Source organism: Typopeltis vanoorti, chromosome 1 (assembly GCF_054136105.1).
Source record: "Typopeltis vanoorti isolate ZY-2024b chromosome 1, IOZ_Tvanoo_1.0, whole genome shotgun sequence".
NCBI classification, from domain to species: domain Eukaryota; kingdom Metazoa; phylum Arthropoda; class Arachnida; order Uropygi; family Thelyphonidae; genus Typopeltis; species Typopeltis vanoorti.
In genome coordinates this window covers 103513382-103533896 of record NC_143549.1, presented here as the reverse complement: position 1 = coordinate 103533896, position 20515 = coordinate 103513382, and the positions used below count along the sequence as shown (strand labels likewise).

The window sequence follows — 20515 nt, the reverse complement described above, 5'->3', positions numbered from 1 at the left end:
TGGTAGTTCATTTAATTCCATAGCAAATTGGAAACACCACTCTTTTTCATTTCTTTTAGGAGCTGACAAAGACTTAGCTGAATTTTTTTTATATAGACAAGTCAGATATATAAATCCTCCTTGCTATGTTATACAACAGATTCATTTTTGAGAAATCTTCCATGTTTCTTTCACTGTTCATTAGGTCTCCTCAGTTTCTTTGATCTCTTCAGGCATTATTATAGACATCTATCCTGAATGACATTTTTTTCTCCTATCCATATTTCTTAGCATTTCAGATTTATTTGCCAGTTGTCATGTACATATAAAGTGTTATTGATATCTTCTTCAAACAGAAATTATTAAATTCTTACTTTCTGTTAATATTCTTTAACAGCTTTTTTTATCCATAATTTGCGATGGCATTTCAATTAAATGGAGATTCATTGCTGTCAACCAGATTTTCCTACCTTCACCTTGTTTCTATGATAAGACTAAAAGCTGCAAAAAAAAAGAATAAAAAAAATCTTATGATATCATAAAATCATCCTGCATGTGCACGCATACATACACACACAGTTTAACTTCATTATAATTCTGGTATTAGAATGTATTCTCAAGATCATCATTTGAGAAGTAATAAGAATACAGATTTATTAGTACTAGAGTAAGTCTACTACATGAAGAATTACTGTATGATACGTTAGAAACACAAGACTAACATATAATGATACACATTGTTCATAGTCTGGTCACAGAAAGAACTGCCACTGTAAGAATTGTTAACCATCTCATTGAACCATGACTGCAACAGTCACTGGAATGGTCACTTCACTAGAACTACCAGCTCTCCAGTGAAAGCTGTAGCACTGCCCAAGAACTCTGCTGTATCTATGTAGCAACTCGCTCTTGTGTCACTGTAGTCAGTCTTCAGACTGTTGCTTGCTCCTGTTATATACCTGCCATTCATTCTGATTCTTGCATTTAGCACTGTGCTCTCAGACTGCAATCATCACAGTTTTGATGCTATGTACAGTTCTTAATCATCTTAATAAAAACAGTGATGCCAATTCTTAAATCTTTCTAGCTGAACTATAAAGCTAAAGGAATCTTGGAATTTTGGGTTCAAATATTCTGACAAGGAGTTTCTTAAGTGTCGAAGTTGAATAACTTGGAGACCTCCACATAGTCTTTTAAGAAATGCAGTGAACCGACCAGGTCGAGAAGTTAGAGAAATAGAGCATTCGGACTTGTGGATGTTGTAATTTCCAAGGAAGACTATCTCACTGTTTGGGTAATTTGAGACCATATGATCAACTGTCAGAAGTAGATAATCCAAAAAAATCAATCAATAGAATTAGGATAGTAATAAAGGCAGAAAATGAAGGCAAGAACCTGTTGAATCAAAGCAGATCATATAAAGAAGATTCCAGGTTTGATAACCTTTAGCACAAAATATATCAGATCTAAAAAAAAAAAAAAAAGATGCACAATGTAATGTGGAAGATGCCATTTAATGTTTGTTAGTGAATACAGGTATCCCTTGCTTAACACAGGATTTGATTAGCATGCCGAAATTAATTGCGGCAATCCCTTGATATGTGCGGCGAGAGTTTTGATTAACGCGCTTTCATCCTGTGGAGCTCGCAGCTGATCTGACAGATACATGCAAAATGTTTAATATAAATATTCTTACACAATTCAGTGTATAACTTGGAGGTCATGAGTAGCTGTGCATTGATATGTTATGAGTGATATTCCACACTGTTTTTTTGCTTTCAGTTTGGTTTAACACATGTTATATAAAGGTTTGTGATATTTTTGCAGTAAATTGTATCTGAGAGATACCGCGAACTCTGATGTCAGTATAGTATGGTTTAGTTGTGTTTTTTTTTATTTTTTGTTCAGTAATTTCTAGATTGTAACTGAAAATAAATAAACCATCATGCATTACTGAAATAGAGAGCCAAAGGTTTATTTATCATACATGTCATCTAGGACAGTGCTTCCTAAACTGTGGCCTGTGGCCCCCTTGGGGGGCCGCAAGTTTTGTTGAGGGGGGGCCATGAAATAATGAAAACAAATTTAAAATGTTTTACGACTAAGTAGTTCTTTTTTTTTTTAAAGAAACGTATTTAATTTTTATTATTTATTATTTCTTTTTTGTTATTTTTTATATTTTAACGGAAAAAATCACACATTGGTGTTGGTTCACAAATTTTGCTTCATAAGTTTCATTTCAAAGATATTGATAAGAAGCTTACAAACGCAAAATCTTGAACATAAATTGTATTCAATATAAATACAATAAATTTTATAATAAGATATGCCTGTATTATGATTTTTTTTTTCAATGGGGGCCATGAAATATTTTAATTTTTCCAAAGGAGGCCTTTTCATCCTAAAGTTTCGGAAGCACTGCTCTAGGAGATGTGCTTTACATTTATGGAAAATACTAAGAAAAGTGATCTGGAGCTTACTTCACCTTTACTATGAGTTACTCATAAGGTTGCTTATGCTTGCATCTCCTGAAACTTTTAGTTTCTGTATATTTGGCATGAAACTCTTGTAGTTTCTATATTCGGCTATGAAATAACGTTGGATTCAATATTAACTTAATTTGTACCATCATGTGTTATATTTGCAGTGTTTTTTCTTTATGTTTCATTGCTTTTCCGAGGTCTGGAGAGTCATTTTATTTGTTATCGTAGAATTTATGCCGATAAGAAAAAAACTAAAACTGTTCAAACGACTCTCGATAACTTTTGATAAAAAAATTGCAGTAACTAATCTAGATACAAGTATTTATTAAACATTTACTTTGCTTTAATTTTTTATCTTTCCTAAAAGAGTACCATATAAAACGAGTTATTAATACAGTAATCGATCATGGACAAATTGTAATTTTTACCATTGATTATAATATTTGATTAATGCAATTTTGATATACGCGGTAACATCGAGGAATTAATTAACCACGTTAATTGAGGGATACCTGTATTATATCTGGTTTGAATGTCTGTAAGTGGTAATGCCAATGATATTGGTATTAAGTCCCAGATATTGGCAAATCTATGTAGAATTTTGTTGATTTTTTTGGTATGTTGTTATTGGTTTTTTTTTGCAATATTTTTTTGCATTTTTGATAATATTTTTGTCGAAGATTTTTTTTTATCTGCAGTGACACAACATTTTTTATGCTGTCTTTCATGGCAATAGAATATTACAAAAATTTGTAGAAAAAGCCATGTAGTAGGTGTGAAGAACCTTTTGACACAACTCTCATAAGAAGTGCACAGGTTCCATTCCAAGAATGGCCATGTGTCCCCTGCAAGCTGCTTTACTTGGATTCTCTCCGGATACAACATATCAGAATAAGCAGTAGCAGAATTATTTGCTAGCTGATCGGGAATGCTCCTGAAGTCTTATCTACATGTTTATTTCCATGTACCAACTTGCAGCTGGCGTGAGGAAACTTAGACCAGCTGCCATCTGCCAGCTCCCTCAAATGGAGGAGGTACTTGCTCTGTAGTTGAATAATTATAATGTTCAAAGCATTCCCAACATGACTTACACTACCCACACTCCACGTAAAAGGAAATGGAGGGGACAGAAACCAGTGATCCTAGATATGAACCATGACTATAGCCATGTCATATCTATGATAAGCAGGGCAGTGGTGTTTCACTGGGCAATGAAGGTTATCTACCATCTGTAGGTGTAATTGGAATTTTCTCCAACTAGGGAACATATGCTCTGAAGGCAGCAAAACTCTCCTTGCTGAAGCCCCATTTGTGAAAAACAGACCATACCACAGGAAGGCAGGATTGACTCAGCTGGAATAGGCTGTATAATGTGCTTCACCACTTCCTTAATGGCTCTAGTTTTTAAATGAATCTTTATAAAAGTGAACATCTGTTTTGGATTACATCAGTGTTGCGGAGCCATGTTTTATTATAGCAGTGTTGAAAGGTTCATTGCAGCTTTCTTTTTCCCTCCCCCCCCCCCAAGATATTTTAAGCATCATACTAAATTATTGTTTCTGATTTGAGTGGGATGTAAATCAGAATCCAGTTTTGGTTTCTTTGAAGCTAAACAGTATCATTAAATATTTTAAAACAGTAAAGCAAATAAAGAACAATGAGTTATTTTTTTAGTTGCATGATATTTGTTTCTCTCTTGCTGGACTTGTGTTTGAGTTCTGTCTAAAATACAAGAAATTTTTATTCATTTCACCGAAGATGGCATACCAAGTTTCATATGAGGTAGCAGGACTTTTTTCTCCCCTGCAAACTTGAGTTTTTCATCCCATAAAATAAGCAAAGCCACCAGAGATCACAATGCATATAATTAATAGAGATAATGGTTTCATTCTTTGTTATTTGGTCATAATTTACAACCAAGGTAACAGGTTACTTAAGGACAATGATTCAACAATTCATATAGCCTAGAATGCAGTGTTGTGGATTGACGAACATTATACATTCCCTTAGTTATATTATGCTCTAGATTTAAAATCCATTATGTTGTTTGCACTCCTCAGCACTAAGCCACCTGAAGAGAGAGCATTGTGAGTTTTATTCTAGTCACTGACTAGAGGAACTTTTTTTAAGTCTTTTTTCGACTGGTTCCTGAGTTGCTCAACCTCTGGCACAGGCAAGTGGGTTTTTTCTCCTGGAAACTCTGGTTTTTCGTCCCATAAACTCAATAAAATCGACCGTAGAACCCATACTATTTTCAGCCATTAACAATATTGTGTTAGGGCTAGGTATAATCAGATGGTGGTACTTGTTAGCCATCTCTTCACTGCATATCGCTTAATTAGTGATAGCCTTGGGCCAGCTATCTCTGATTGGCTGCCAGTGGAGATTGCACTGCCCACTCAGTCTCCAAAAGTTAGATAGGGCTAACTATCTAACTTTTGGAGACTGCCTACTCCCTATAATGGAATAAAAGGCGTTAGCTGATTTTTTAATTTTTTTTGATATGTATCTTTGAAATCACTGGGAAGGAATATATTATGAAGAAGTGTACAACTGTATCTTTGAGGTCATGTTAGAACCTCAAATAATGGAGGTATATATTACAAAGAAGTATCCCACTTCAAAATTTCATCAATCTACACGTGCTGCTGTACAAAATAGTCACAGATCTGCTAGTTGAGCATAGATTTGTTCTTCCCTAGAAGATTTCATGCCCCTCTGTGCAGCACTATTTTTTTAAAATGTTTTTTATGTTACAGACACTTGTGCAATCACTTCATTGTCATTATCAAGTATTTTCGATTCTCTTTGGTGTGATGAAACATGTATGTAAATTGCTGACTGAAAATGCTATTTTCTCTGCTTAAGACCAGTTCACTTATTTCTTCCTGAAAAAGACCTTTTTAAAATTTCTGCTGTTATAGATTAGATTTGCAGCTAAGTTAAGTTACTTTCTTGGACAAGAGATACAAAAGAAAATATATTTAGCAATGATGTTAGTATGTCAATTATAATTGCATTTGATGTGATCCCAGTATTTTTACATTTTCTAATTTTTTATTGGAGACTCAACACTGAAATAAAAAATAAAATACTCTAAGTATATTACTGTTATTTTTTTATTAGGGTAGTGTGTTATTTTATATTTTTACCTACAACAAATATTTGTATTCATAATTTGCATTTTCATGGTATTTTTGTTTCTCCTGAAATAGATGATGGACATATTGAAAATATTCTTGGTAAGATCTATAATGTTTTAGAAGAAATGGAAGTACTTGGAACAATGTTTCCTGAACGCTGTGCTCTGTTAAAAACTTTATTTCGATTGCTTAATCCCCTGCATCCTTTTTTAAGTGTGGAAGTGGCCAAGGTGATCTTGGGTGTAAGTTAAAAAAAAATATTTTTTTTTGGAAAATTTAAATAATTATTTTTTTTAGCCATTTACAATGGCCAAGATACTACATGGCTTACTGGCCTTCTGAGTTGGGAAATAAAAAAATATCATGACATGGTTTTCTGTTATATTTATCTCTGTTATAATCTGTTCTCTCACTTTTATTTTGAATATATAATTCCTCATATTATGTTTAAGTATTGAAGTGACCTTGGTTCAATATCATTTCCTAATATGTACTTTCTAGGAATGTATTAGCTATATACCGTAATAGTACTGCATAATTAAGAGATGTAAAAGATACTATGATAGTACTTCATACTCAAAGAACAACTATTCGACATTCACACAGTATCTATCATACCTCTCCTTGAACTCATTCACAGTCATAGTACCCACAACAGACTCTGGCAGCTTATTCCACTCATTCACCACTCTCCAAGTAAAAAACCTAGCTCTAACACCCCTGCTAACCACATTCTTGCCCAGCTTCCATGTATGGCCCCTTTGTCCTCCCACCACCAGTCCTATTCTCAAAAATATCTTCTGGATTAATCTTATAGAAACCCTTCAATAATTTGAATGTCTCAATCATATCACCCCTTTTCTGCCTATCAACCAATTTTTGCAACCCACAAATCTTCAACCTGTTCTCATAAGGTTCATTCCATAGAACTGCTATCATCTTGGTCACTCATCAAGAAGAAAACCTACCCATCAAGAAGAAAACCTGGCGCCCATATCTGGGCACAGTAGTCTAGATGGGGTCTTATCAAGGATCGATACAGAGGAACAATAACTTGTTTGTCTCTGCTTGCTAAAGTATTTTTCAGTAACCACGTGATTTGATGAGCTGATTTAGCCACTTTTGCGATGTGCCCCCTAAACTCAACTCCCTATCCACCAATACTCCCAAATCCCTGGCCTCATTAATCTCCTGGAGTACGGTTCCACTAATGTGATATACTGCTGCTAATCTTTTCACCCCAAAATGCATAACCTTACACATTACTACATTAGATTGACATCCATTTTCCTGTCCTCCAAACTATCCAAATCATCTTGCAAAATTTTGGCATCCTGTGCACTCACTGTTGCTCTACCCAACTTTACATCGTCAGCAAACAAGTGAACACTTCCTCTCAGATCCTTTCCTATATCGTTAATGAAGAAATTGAAAAATAGTGGTCCAAGAACAGAACCCTGCAGCACACCACTAGTCACAAGCCGTCTTTTGGACTCTACTCCTGAATAAACCACTCTCTGATATCTCTCCATCAGCCACCCTCCTATCCATCTCACCAATCCTTTATCCATCCCCATATGCTGCAGTTTACTGATTAGAGTTCCATGTGGTATCCTGTCAAAGGCTTTAGCAAGGTCTAGTAGAATCACTGTAAACCCATTACCCTTATCCAGTTCAGCGGTCACTGTGTTATAAAACGTGAGCAAGTTACTGAGGCATGATCTATCCTTCACAAAACCATGTTGTCCCCAATACAGTATCCCATTTTCATCTATCCAATCCTGTATTCTTCTCTTGACTAATTTCTCCAAGACCTTGACAACGATTTCTGATATGCTAATCGGTCGGTAATTTACAACAGGAGTACTACAGTACTAACCAACCCATACCCGAGACTCAGATTAAACAAAATGGTCAAGGGTACTGACAATTCTTTAGCCGCTTCACGTACAACACGAGCTGGTATACCATCCAATCCCACAGATGTATTGACATTGAGGTTTTGTAATAGACTACTCACCTCCACTTCATTCACCATAATTCCCGTATAATCTATTGGTTCATTCATTTCTGCAATGTCACCACCTGGATGATATATTCTTGCAAAAGTGCTCACTCAGTAATTCAACTATATCAACTGATTCGGTTACCTCTCTGCCATCAGCATTCTTTAAAATCATTCTGCCATATACATTTTTTCTTTTACTTGCAACATATCAAAAAAACTGCTTGGGATTCTCTTTAGCCTGCATGGCTAATGTTCTTTCATAATCCATTTTTTTTTGCTTTTCTTACCACACTCGTTACCCTTCTGGCCTGCGGTTTATACCGTTCATGTGCCTGCTGGTCACCTTTCTCCTTAAATTCCCTCCATAGTAGTTTCTTTTTTTGCAGCTCAAGCTTAATGGTGTTATTGATCCATTTAACCCCTACTTGATTTATTACTCAAACTCTAGGTATACAGTCAGCCATTGCCTCATGCAAACACTTCCTTACCACCTCCCATGCACTATCAACATCTAGCCCTTGCAGTTTTACATGCCATGGCACTGAACCAATCAAACTCCTAAGCTTGTCATACTTACCAGCCCGATTATTCCACATGTACCCTGTCTTAATTGTAAATTCCACACCTTTAGCCACCTCCCAAGTCAAGACCATGATCACTCTCACCAATTGGTGGCAACATGGTCATATTCGTTACAGCCAAATTCTCAGATGCAATTACTAGGTCAAGCACTCTCTGACCCCTAGTATTTTCCATTACATGCTGTTGCAGATAGTTATCCCTTAATAACCGTATAAAATCCAATTCCTTCCTCCCATGTGTCCTCTCCTCCTTCCAGTCAGTGTTACCATAGTTGAAATCACCCATATTAATTACCCTCCTTCCACTCTGCTTGTCGCCATCATCTATTCCATCACGTGGTCTATAGCAGCACCCAACTGTATATTTTGTTCTGCTAGTTTCAATCTCACACCAAATAGCCTCAAATGTGCTCTTTTCTCTATCCTGCAGTTCCAATTCTATTCTCCTTGGCTGTAGCTCATCAGCTATCGTCAATAACACTCCTCCCCCCATTTTATTCTCCCTGTCACTCCTGAACATACCATACCCCTCACATTTAATCCCACTAGCTATATCATCTTCTGTCAGCCATGTTTCACTAATGCCAATAATCTGTGGCCTGGAAGTGCCAACCAAGGCCAAAAATTCTTCCTTCTTGTTCCTAATACTTCTGGCATTAGTATACATGAATTGCAGAAGCGATTTGTCCCATCCCTATTTTGATGCCTTATACTAACTATCCCATTCTGATTCATGGTCTTTCATAGTCGCTTGGGCATATTACACACACATTCATACACTCAACTGTCTCCCTAAAGTCTGCATATCTACTTCCCCTCCCCCTTAATAACTCTAGTTTCCCTGATTCTGCACATTTACTTCCACTACATTCGACATCACCTTTCAAGTCTCCATACACCAAATCCATTCAAATGTAAACCATCCATCTTATATAAATCCTTTCGCCCATTGAACTCACTCCACACATCCACAAATTCCACACCACTCGTCCTGCATAATTCACACATAAAGTCATTAGCAATTATGGCCCTCCTTCTATACTCTTCACTGTCATACCGCAGAAAGAGACTCACCATCCTAACTCTCTCTCTCACTCTTCTCTTTTGCTACCTCAAGCAATTCCTTCACATCCTCACTCATAGCCATTTTGTCTCCTTTCAAATCATTTGTACCTGCTACCACTATTAATTCTTTCACCCGCTGCTTTTGCATTCTAATTGACTTGCTTACATCCTTAACATTCACACCAGGTTGGTACGATTTTGTTAAACTCTCAACTAACACACCTCTTACTAAGGAATCTCCATACAACACTCACTCTTTCATTTTGTTTACACTGACTATCATACTCTTATTTTTTCTATCATACGTTTGTTGTTTATTAATCGGTACGCTTGGTAAACATTTTTGCCAACGCTCCAGCTACCAATTTACTCTGTGTATCGCTTCGCGTAACCGAGCGATCTCACTCGTTGCATCAGTCTCATCATTTTTATTCTCCAATAATTCATTCGTTCGTTCTTTTTGTTTACCTTCATTCTCACTTTTAAAAGAGATCCAAAAGGCTTCGCTTCGGCGATGTAAAATTATTCAAATTAAGTGGATACTGAAATAATGGCTTTGAAATAATGTTGGATTCAATACTCTCTTTTTCAGTAATTCTTGGTGCCTTTTGTGATGTCACACCTTTTTTAGCAACTCATAGTAAAGTATAAGTTCTGCATCACTTCAATCTGAATATTTTACATCTGGGTCTGGCTCCCATTGACGAGACCTCAACAAAGGTCAAAACTGGTCTGGGTAGTGACCCCCCTCCATAATGTATAATATCATACATATCTGCTAGGAGATGTGTTTTACATTATGGGAAATACTAAGAATAGTAATCATAGCTTACTCCACCTTTACTACGAGTTGCCCCTCATGAAAGGTTTGCTTACGCTTGGCGCTTGGATCCACCCAAACTTTTATAGTTTCTATATTCGACATGAAACTCTTGTAGTTTCTCTATTCAGCTTTGAAATAATGTTGGATTCAATATCCACTTAATTTGCTAAATTACTTTTTTTCCAACCCAAATTTCATATCTGAAAGTTAAAATTGGTTCCGAATATTGGCTTATACTAATTTGGCAAATTTTTCTTTTATGTATATAAATTTATTTAGCTGGCTCTCTGCAATATCAGCTTATTTTATTATCTATTTTTGTATTTAATTTGCAGTCTTCAGTAAAAATTGTGTCAGCTGAAATGTTTTCCCAGTTTATTATTATTATTATTGGCTACTCCATAGAGTCCATAGACTTGTGGACTTAAAAGATTGGCCTTAAAAGTTTGTTTACTTTCATTGCTGATTTTCGTACCAAATTTCTTAGTGGTTATTCAGTTTAGTTAAAGTGTCCTGAACAGTTTACATGGATTTATTTAGGAGTGTATAGCATCATCTGCATATAAAGTAAAGAGTTAAGTTTAATATCTCTAATTTTGATAGGTTAAATGCTACAGTAAGTGATATGTGTAGATAGTGCCACATGATTTTACATCAGGTGTAAGTCACCATATCTTTACATCTGAATTTATATCAAACCATCTTCCTATACCTCCTTCAATTCAAATAGTTAACTTAGAAATAAAAATGTAACTAACACTGGGTTTATAGGTTGTAATAATTATTTAATAAACCTACTAGTTTCATTACTTAAGCCATTCATTACCAGTTTCTGTAATACATAGCATTTCGAAATTAATTTTTCTTCTTTTTTTTTTGTTTTATGACTTGAAATAACATAGCTTTTGAAATTTTTTTGCCATTAAGCAGTTCACAAATGCTTATTTTACATGAAATTTCCACTGGGAAAAAAAAAAAATAGAAAGTGGAATTCCATATATATTTACTATTTATAAAAATGTGTATTAATAAAACAAGAAACCAGACGATGTTGAAAGATGAGCACTGAACTTATCATACCATTATATATTGCTAATTTTTTTACATCTTCTACTCCTTGTTTTTTTAAATTTATACCTTGATCATATTTAAAATTGAAATACATCTTTTAAATAGTTTAATGTAATGCTCTTATTCATTCAAATGTTTGTTTGTATATATTTATCATTCAGTTAAAGGTAACTGGAAGAAACTTGACCAATGTGTGCAAACTTTTGTACCGAATAAGTAGAGATCAGGAAAATGATACAGTTTTTTTGGATAACAAATTTCTAGGTAATGCACTCTGTAATTAAATACTGTTTTGTAAAGATTTATTTATGATTTAAATTATTCAAAGGAACAAAATTTTCTTATAAATTTATATAATAGTTGTTAACGTTGAAGGAAGTAATAACAGGCTAAAGAATGAAATTTTAAGTGGATGTAAAAATAAATAAAAATCAAACTACTTTTCTTTCTATTTTATTTTTATTTATTTATTTATTTTGGTGGAAGACATTATATTCAAATTGCCAATGTTTAGTCATAAATTTTTTTTCTTGTATTTTCTGTAAGACAGAACTTTTATTTCCTTTATTCTGTTTTTCACTTTTACCTATAGAAAAGTAATGCCAAACAGTATTCCAAGCCCTTCATTAGTGTTTGGAATACTGCTTGGGGGATGCTGTTACATAGAACAGAGGTAGAGAGAAATGAAAGATGACTGGTGGTAGGTTTGGTGGGTTAGCATTTGACCTATAAATGAATGGTGAACAGCTGCTGCTGGTTATTGTAGGCCTGACAAAAATGGGGACAATGATTGAACAGTGCCCATTGAATATATAAAAGGCACAATGTAGAAACAGACTGAAGTCATAGCCTCATTCCAGTCATGGTTCTCATTGAGACAATGACCAGAATCAGCCTATATGAGTGCTTGTCAATGAGCTGGGATAATGTTAATAATGTTTAACATTATGTGATGATGTGCTGAATCATGTATATGATTACTAGTGAAGTAAGCTTTATGATAAACAGAGGTAATCAGTACACCAGAAGGAGAGTGGAAGAGGTAGATGTCCAAGAAGTCTAATTTTACATTCTGTGCTGTTGTTGTAGTGAAGTTGATACAGAGATGTAGGTTGTTGATTTTGATTAGGAAAGAAGAGAAATATCTTCTGGCAGGGGAGGGCATGTGGTGAAAATATCATCTACATCACGTACCCAAAATGATGGTTTTGAGGTTGTATGGAGAAGAACAGGGTGTCTTCTGGATGTTTGAGGTATAAATTGGCTAAGGACAGGAGAAAGAGGGTGTCTCCATGAAAATGCCTTCTATCTGTTTGTAGTGTTTATTTTTACAGAGAGAATATCCAGAATGAATGATGAACTCAAACAGTTTGCCAATGTCAGGAGGAAGAGCCAGTGATATACCTTCTATCTACTTATAAAATTAATTTTACAGACACAATAACCATGGTGAATGATAAAATCAAACTGCTTGGCTATGTCTGGACAAAAGTCAGTGATAATAGCTGAAGAGTTTCAGCAAGTGGAACTCACAAATAAGGATTGAATGCCAAAACTGACCATGACGTCTATATGCTGTAAGAAAAGAAATTTGAAGATTTTTTTTTTTAAATTATAAAATGAACAAGAATGGAAAACTTCAGAATCAAGACAAGATTTTTGCTAGATGGCAAATAGGAGAGTCAATATAGTGAAGAGTGGGTCTAAGAAGAAATCTTCTTTATGGATTTTTGGCAGATTGTGGGTCTGCCATTGAGCTTTTGATCTAATGATCTATTGATCTGGCTATTAGTGGGCTTGCAATCAGTTTCTTGGTAAGTGGTTCTATTGTGTAAGAGAAGGGATATTTTTCTGTTGTTGTTGTTGTAATCATTGGTATCCATCACATTTACTCAGTTACTCAACTTCACAGTGAAGATTTGACCAGAAAGACTGATATATTTGGCAAGCTGCCTGTACAAGAAGGTAAATTATGAGCAAGGATTCTTTTTTTTTAAAAAAAAAAAAAACTTTGACTCTAAAATTATTCCTACTTTTCCCTCAAACTTATATCTGTGCCACCCTCTCCCTGATATGTAATCAGCTTCAAGTGGCCAACATGATCTTTCCTTTAACATTGGCCACATCTCTGAGCTATTGGAGAAGATTACTTTTGTCTCAGACACTTCCCTACTAAATTTAGTTTTGCACATTTCTAAGTGGTCTCTGCTGCTGCTGTTGCTTAATAAATACAGATGTTTTCTTGACTACAAGTGACTCCCTCCCACCTGAGTAAAGATCAACTTATATCTACCCTCATAAAAAATGGGTAGATCACATCCTCAGATTTTCTCTTACTCCAACAGAAGCAGTTATTTTCTCTAAAGGACATGATTTTGTCATAGTGACTAAGGAAATTACTTACCTAGATTTACTCCATAACATCAAGAGTAACCTATCTACCCTCTGTATTGATGATGCCTACAAGCTCCATCTTGAAGTTTCTTCTAAAGTGTCTACTACTATTCAGAGATAAACTTTACTTTTCTAATCCTCCCTCTCTCCAGCTTAATTTAATTAAAGCTTTGAAATTCTTGAGGCTTAACAGGCACTTAACTATTAAGCTGTCACATGAAGAACCGTTGTAGTTATGAATACCTCTGATTACAACAGAAACATATCCCTTCTTTTATACAATAGAACAGCTTTCCAAGAAATTAATTACAACTCCACTAATAGTCACATAAGCAAACTGAATGCTCTATTGGAGATTGTCAGCTGGGATGAAGATATCAAAAAACTGTACTCATTTTGGTAAAACAGCATAAAGTTCCTATAATCTGCACAAAATCCATGAAGAAGGTTTTTCTCTTGAATCCATTACTAACTGCATTGACTCTCCTACTTACTAGCTAGCTAGCTAGAATTTTTGTCTTGACTTAAACACTCTGCTTGACCATTCATACCCATTTATAAAAACTTCTCAAATTTTTTGACAAAAATAAAAAAAATTATCCTTACAGTCTACTGATATTATAGTCACTGAATACATCATGAAACTTGTGGAAACAACTACTGTGTTAGAGTAAAACTTTAATATAAACCAAAATAAACACTCAACGTTTCGACCTTCACATTAAGGTCATCATCTGGAGTATACGCATATATACAAAGAAACAAGCTGCACTACAATCTACATGGTATGCTAAAGTTACTGACCAACTGTTACAACTATTGGCCCAACCTCTTTTGTAAAAAAAAAAAAAAAAAAACTTTACTACATCAAAGCTAGAGTCCTGTTATTATTATTATCTATTAGGTTACAAAATTAAATGAAGCTGGAGAGCAACATGTTTACAAAAAGAAAAAAAATTAAATTAATAAATAAAATAAAAAATCACCTATATACACATATAAATTACAACACACTGGTATGGATAATGGCCAATAAAAGTTGAAAAATTGCTTAGAGTCCTAAAGTTAAGGTTTACTGGAAAACTAAGTGGGCTGAATGTGTGCCATCCAAATTCTTGGGATTTTTATGCCACCATTATTGTTAAGATTAGAGTGGTTAATCAAAATTTCACAAGCTTCTTTAAACTTCTGTTCATACCAGGTTTTTGTATGATGTAAAGAACAAGTATTTTTCCAATCAGCATGATCTGCGAGGCCTGCTTCACCAAAATTGTTAAATTTAATGTGTGATTTGTGTTCTTTTTTATGGGTAGGAATTGTACGTCCAGTTTCCCCAATATAAGGTAAGTTACAGATGCAATAAACTCCAGGGTGTGCCAATGTTGGAGGGGGGGAGGAGGATCCTTAGAGGAGTTAATATGTTTTTTTAATTTTAAAGGTGGTTTAAAAGTGGCATTAAGATAATAATGGTGTCAGATTCTATTAATTTTTTCTGATAATCCTTTAATGTATGTATGGGATAGCTATGGTTTTACTGTAATCTATGTTATTTTTTTTTTTGATGAAATTTTATGAAGAACTTTATTAATGGTATTTTTGCTGTAGCTATTGTTTATAAATGTATTTCTAATAATTTTTAAATCTTGTTTAAGAGCTTGTTCATTAGAGCAAATTGTTATCGCTCTGTTTTTGAGGTTGTTAATGACTCAACATGTTTGCGAAGGGTGGTGATATGAGTTAGCATGTATATATTGGCCGGTATGTGTAGGCTTGCAGTAAACAGTGGAGAAAAGACTGCCTGAGGGAAGACGTGTGACTAGTGTATCCAGGAAAGGGAGCAACTTATGATTTTTCAGTTTCAGTAGTAAATTGTATGTGCTCATGTTGTTTGTTCAGGTGGCTAAGAAACATATTCCTTAAACACATTCACAACTTCTTCGTCCCTTCAGAAACCAGGAGACCAGATCCATGCACAGTAATCCAACTGAGCTCATATCAAGGCCTTGTGGTGAATAGGCAAAATAACTTATCTTTAAAGGTACCTGTGGCATAACTATAAAGCAACAAACTTACACAATAACCACAGTAATAAAATTTAATAAAAGTACGACATTTCATACTGAAAATAACAGTATATCATCAGAGTGTAAAAACAACAAGTAAATCAAATAACAGGTAAACAAGGTAAAAAAAAAACAGTTGCCATATGCTAGAAATTAATATTAATAAATAATATTAAAACAGTTTTTGATATTTACATAAAATTAAAATTTCCCAAACTTTTGGGTTGATTGGTATATTGGTGCAAGAACAGCAAAGGTTACAGCAATACACAAGGTCAAAGGTTATAGCAATAACAGCAGTACATAAATAGTCAAAGACAAACTAGTAAACAATACACATGCACAAAAACTAAGCCAAGCAATGCAGTATATATGTATAAAGAAAATTACAGCAGTACATAAACAGTCAAAGAGGAATTAGTAAACAATATGCATGCAGAAAAATTAAGTTTAGCAATGTAGTATCTATATATAAATAAAATTTCTGCAAAGGTTATAGCAATACACAAGATCAAAAGTTACAGCAGTACATAAATAGTCAAAAATAAACTAGTAAATAATATGAATGTACAAAAACGAAGTTAATCAATACAATATCTACATATAAATAAAAGTACAGAAAAGGATACAGCAGTACATAAACAGTCAAAGAGAATTTTTTTTTAAAATAACGAAACCTGTGGTGCGTTCATAATGAGAAGAAACACACGTATAAACCACAGTGAAAATTATTTAATTGTGAATATTTCATCCTAAGTATCTTAGGACATCATCAGTATAGTATTTAAACAAAATTAGGAATAACATACAGTTAGGGCGCATGATTACAATAGAATCTCATGAAAACGTGCATAACGTGCTAAAGTAGTACAACAACAAAAAAAAAAAAAAAAAAAAACGTTAATTATTTAACACAGTTTTGTATGATAATTTCCCATACTTTAGGAATAGTAAGAACGTCGTTGTGGTTTACGTTTGGTCTGTGTAGTAGGGCTTCAGAACTTTCTATGTATAAATGTTCATGTTTAAATAAGATCTATGTAAAAGTTTAGCCTTTTCCCAATGGATCCTATGGTTTGGATTTTCAATTCCGTGTTGAGAGAGGCCAGATTTGAAGTCAGAGGTCAGTTCTGAAGCCCTACACAGACCAAACCTAAACCGCAACTACGTTCTTACTATTCCTAAAGTATGGGAAATTATCATACAAAACTGTGTTAAATAATTAACGTTTTTTTTTTTGTTTTTTTTTGTTGTTGTTGTTGTACTACTTTAGCACGTTATGCACGTTTTCATGAGATTCTGTTGTAATCATGCACCCTAACTGTATGTTATTCCTAATTTTGTTTAAATACTGTACTGATGATGTCCTAAGATACTTAGGATGAAATATTTACAATTAAATAATTTTCACTGTGGTTTATACGTGTGTTTCTTCTCATTATGAACGCACCACAGGTTTCGTTATTTAAAAAAGTTTTATTCCTTCACGGGGAAATGACAGCGCAGAAGACAAACTTACTAGGAAAACTGCAACTAAAACAGGGTAAGCTACGAGCTAGAATATCTTTTTTAAAAAAGTGCAGTCGTGATAATCCTATTCCAACCTTTGCTAAGCTGAAAGAAACCATCAAATCTCCAGGCGCCCATAAAATCTATCAAAAAGCAAGTCATTCCTTACTACTCAATCAGTTACGAGTGTCTAAGCATGAACTAGCAACAAATATTTTAAATATTACAGAACTAGAAACAGATTTGTCAAATACGTTAAATCAAGAATTGCTACAATTAATTATAACTGTCTCAAAGAATTCGGGAAAAAAAGCTTTTCATAAAAGCAATAGTGCTCTACATATTAAATACCTTAATCTATTAAAACGATCAAAAAAGATCACTAACAAATTACCAACGGAAAAATGGGTAGTCAATTTATCTAACCGTCAACTAACAAAAGATGAATTAAATGTTCTAGCAAGAGGCCATAAATTTGCGATTTCTATATAGAAAGAAACATCAAGCATCTCTCCAGTATTGAAGCCAACAAACTTCGTTTCGAAGTAGCTAAAGTGATCTACAGTGCGAAACCTTCAGAATTAAATATCCCACCATCGGAATTGAAAGCTATTATTTCCTTAAAACGTAACAAAAATTTAATCATTACTAGAGCTGATAAAGGAAATACCACTGTGGTTCTTGATACCAATTCATATGACCAAAAAATTAATTTACTTCTTCGAGATCGTAATACTTACTCCAAATTGGATTTTGATCCTACGAATCGTCAACTCAGAAAATTAAATAAGCTACTTAATGAAACTTCCTCCTTAGATGAAGAAACAATCAAAAAACTTAAGACATACCATGCAAGACCTCCTAGAATTTATGGCTTACCTAAGCTACACAAAACTAATGTTCCACTTAGACCTGTCGTAGACTGTATTGGCTGTCCAACGTACAAGTTATCAAGATTCTTATCTAACCTTCTCCGCCCTCACATAGGCCACTCAGTCTCTTCAATCAAAAATTCTACCGAGTTTCACACAAAAATTAAAGACATTCAACTATCAAAAACTGACTTGTTAATCAGCTTCGACATTGTCTCTCTCTTCACTAACATTCCCCATAAAGAAACAATAGAATTACTTACTCAAAAATTTCCGTCTGATATAGTTGAATTGTTCAAGTTTGTTATTGCATCAGGTTACTTCACCTGGAAAGGTCAAATTTACAAGCAAGAGGAAGGAACAGCAATGGGATCTCCTTTATCACCAAACCTTGCAAATTTGTTTCTAGAACACCTTGAGGAAAAAATATTCACTTTTGAACCCAAACCAAAAATTTGGCTAAGATATGTCGATGATGTATTTGCAGTATGGAATCATCCCGAACCTGAATTACAACTGTTTCTAGATAAAATTAACCTTCTTCATCATCGCATCAACTTTACGTTGGAAAAAGAATCTCCACAGGGTATCTCTTTTTTGGATTTACACATCAAAAGAAAAGAAGACGGTTCCATCGCCACTTCCGTCTTTCGCAAGCCTACATTCTCAGGTCGCTACATTCACAATTCTTCTGCTCATCATCCATCTCAGAAATCTGGCATTATTAAATCACTAGTTTCCAGAGCACACAAATTCTGCTCCTCTGAAGAATCTTTAAACCAGGAATTAGAAGTTATCAGAAATACAGCCATCCTAAATGGATATAATCCCAAAACAACTCAAAAAACCATCAGTCACTTCTGCATACATCAAACCAGACAGGAAGAAGTGCATAGGATTCCCATACCTTACGTTAAAGGCATCTCAGAACGTCTTTCTAAAATTATGAAGAAATACAATTTTGCCACTACTTACAAACCTATCAACCAAATTTACAACTTATTACCTTCTCCTAAGGACAAATTCTCACCCTTGATGTTACCTGGTGTTTATGAGATTCCATGCTCATGCAAATTATCTTACTTTGGACAGACAGGTAGGTCTGTTCAGAAACGCATCTCTGAACATCAAGACCACATTCGTCTTCTTAAACCGCAGAAATCTGGCCTCTCTCAACACGGAATTGAAAATCCAAACCATAGGATCCATTGGGACAAGGCTAAACTTTTACGTAGATCTTTATTTAAACATGAACGTTTATACAAAGAAAGTTCTGAAGCCCTACTACACAGACCAAACCTAAACCGCAACGACGTTCTTACTATTCCTAAAGTATGGGAAATTATCATACAAAACTGTGTTAAATAATTAACGTTTTTTTTTTTTTTTTTTTTTTTTGTTGTTGTACTACTTTAGCACGTCATGCACGTTTTCATGAGATTCTATTGTAATCATGCGCCCTAACTGTATGTTATTCCTAATTTTGTTTAAATACTGTACTGATGATGTCCTAAGATACTTAGGATGAAATATTTACAATTAAGTAATTTTCACTGTGGTTTATACGTGTGTTTCTTCTCATTAGTCAAAGAGAAGTTAATAAATAATATGTATGTAGAAAAATTAAGTTAAGCAATGCAGTATCTATATTCAATAAAACCCCTTTTTTACACTTTTTTTTACCAGGGAACTGATGGAAAATAGTGTAAATAGCAGGAAATGTAAAAAACATTAAAAAAAGGCTAAAAGATGACTTACTGCTAGTATGTGACTCTACATACTAGATTATAAAATTTAATATAACTGAAAATAAATGAATTTACAATTACATTTATCTATTTAAAAAACATCTTGATTAATTGTTGATTGTTTTTGCTTTTCTGCACTCTTATAAGTTCCATCTGCCTCTCCACAGTGTATAAGGCATTAAATGTCCCATCTTCTCCTGATGCACTTGCAATATATCGCCTCAAAACAGAGATAGCTTCCATTTCTTCTTTACTAGTAAGGGCTGGTAGGTTCTTGATCACAGTCCTCTTCAACCACTTCTTCACCAAGGTGGTTGAAAAGGATGTCTTCTACACTTGGTACCATTGATGTGATCACACCAACATCAACATAGTCTTGAAATGAGGAAGACTCATCCATCACATACCAGTTGTTGGGCTCTGACATATCTTCTTCCTCCTGTAGTTGTTCGTCTTCCACAAACGACTCCTGCCTTCCGGAAACAGTTGGATATGGTTTCAGGAGTAACATGCAACCATGCTTTGGCCATATAATGCATGGCATCAAGGATTGATATGGTCATTTGTTTTAGGCCCATACCATTATCATGCCTAAACACAGCTTTTTCAACAAGCATTTTTCTATATTTCCATTTACATGCATGGATGATGCCCAGATCTAATGGCTGAAGCTCACTTTTACAGTTAGGGGAGAAAGATCTAATCTAATGTTACTGAGCTGCAGATCTTCAGGGTGTGCAGGACATTCGTCTAGCAGTAGTAGTATTTTGCAGTGA

The 20515-nt window shown here is 34.4% G+C and overlaps 1 protein-coding gene across 1 annotated transcript in view; it reads left to right on the top strand.

Moving 5' to 3' along the window:
- Nucleotides 1–20515, top strand: part of LOC150110267 (armadillo repeat-containing protein 2-like) — a 236473-nt gene that overhangs the window by 81661 nt on the left and 134297 nt on the right. The window contains exons 7-8 of the mRNA XM_090395007.1: nt 5678–5847; nt 11315–11417. Coding sequence (XP_090251133.1) covers nt 5678–5847; nt 11315–11417 — 273 coding nt within the window. The remainder of the gene's footprint in view (nt 1–5677; nt 5848–11314; nt 11418–20515) is intronic.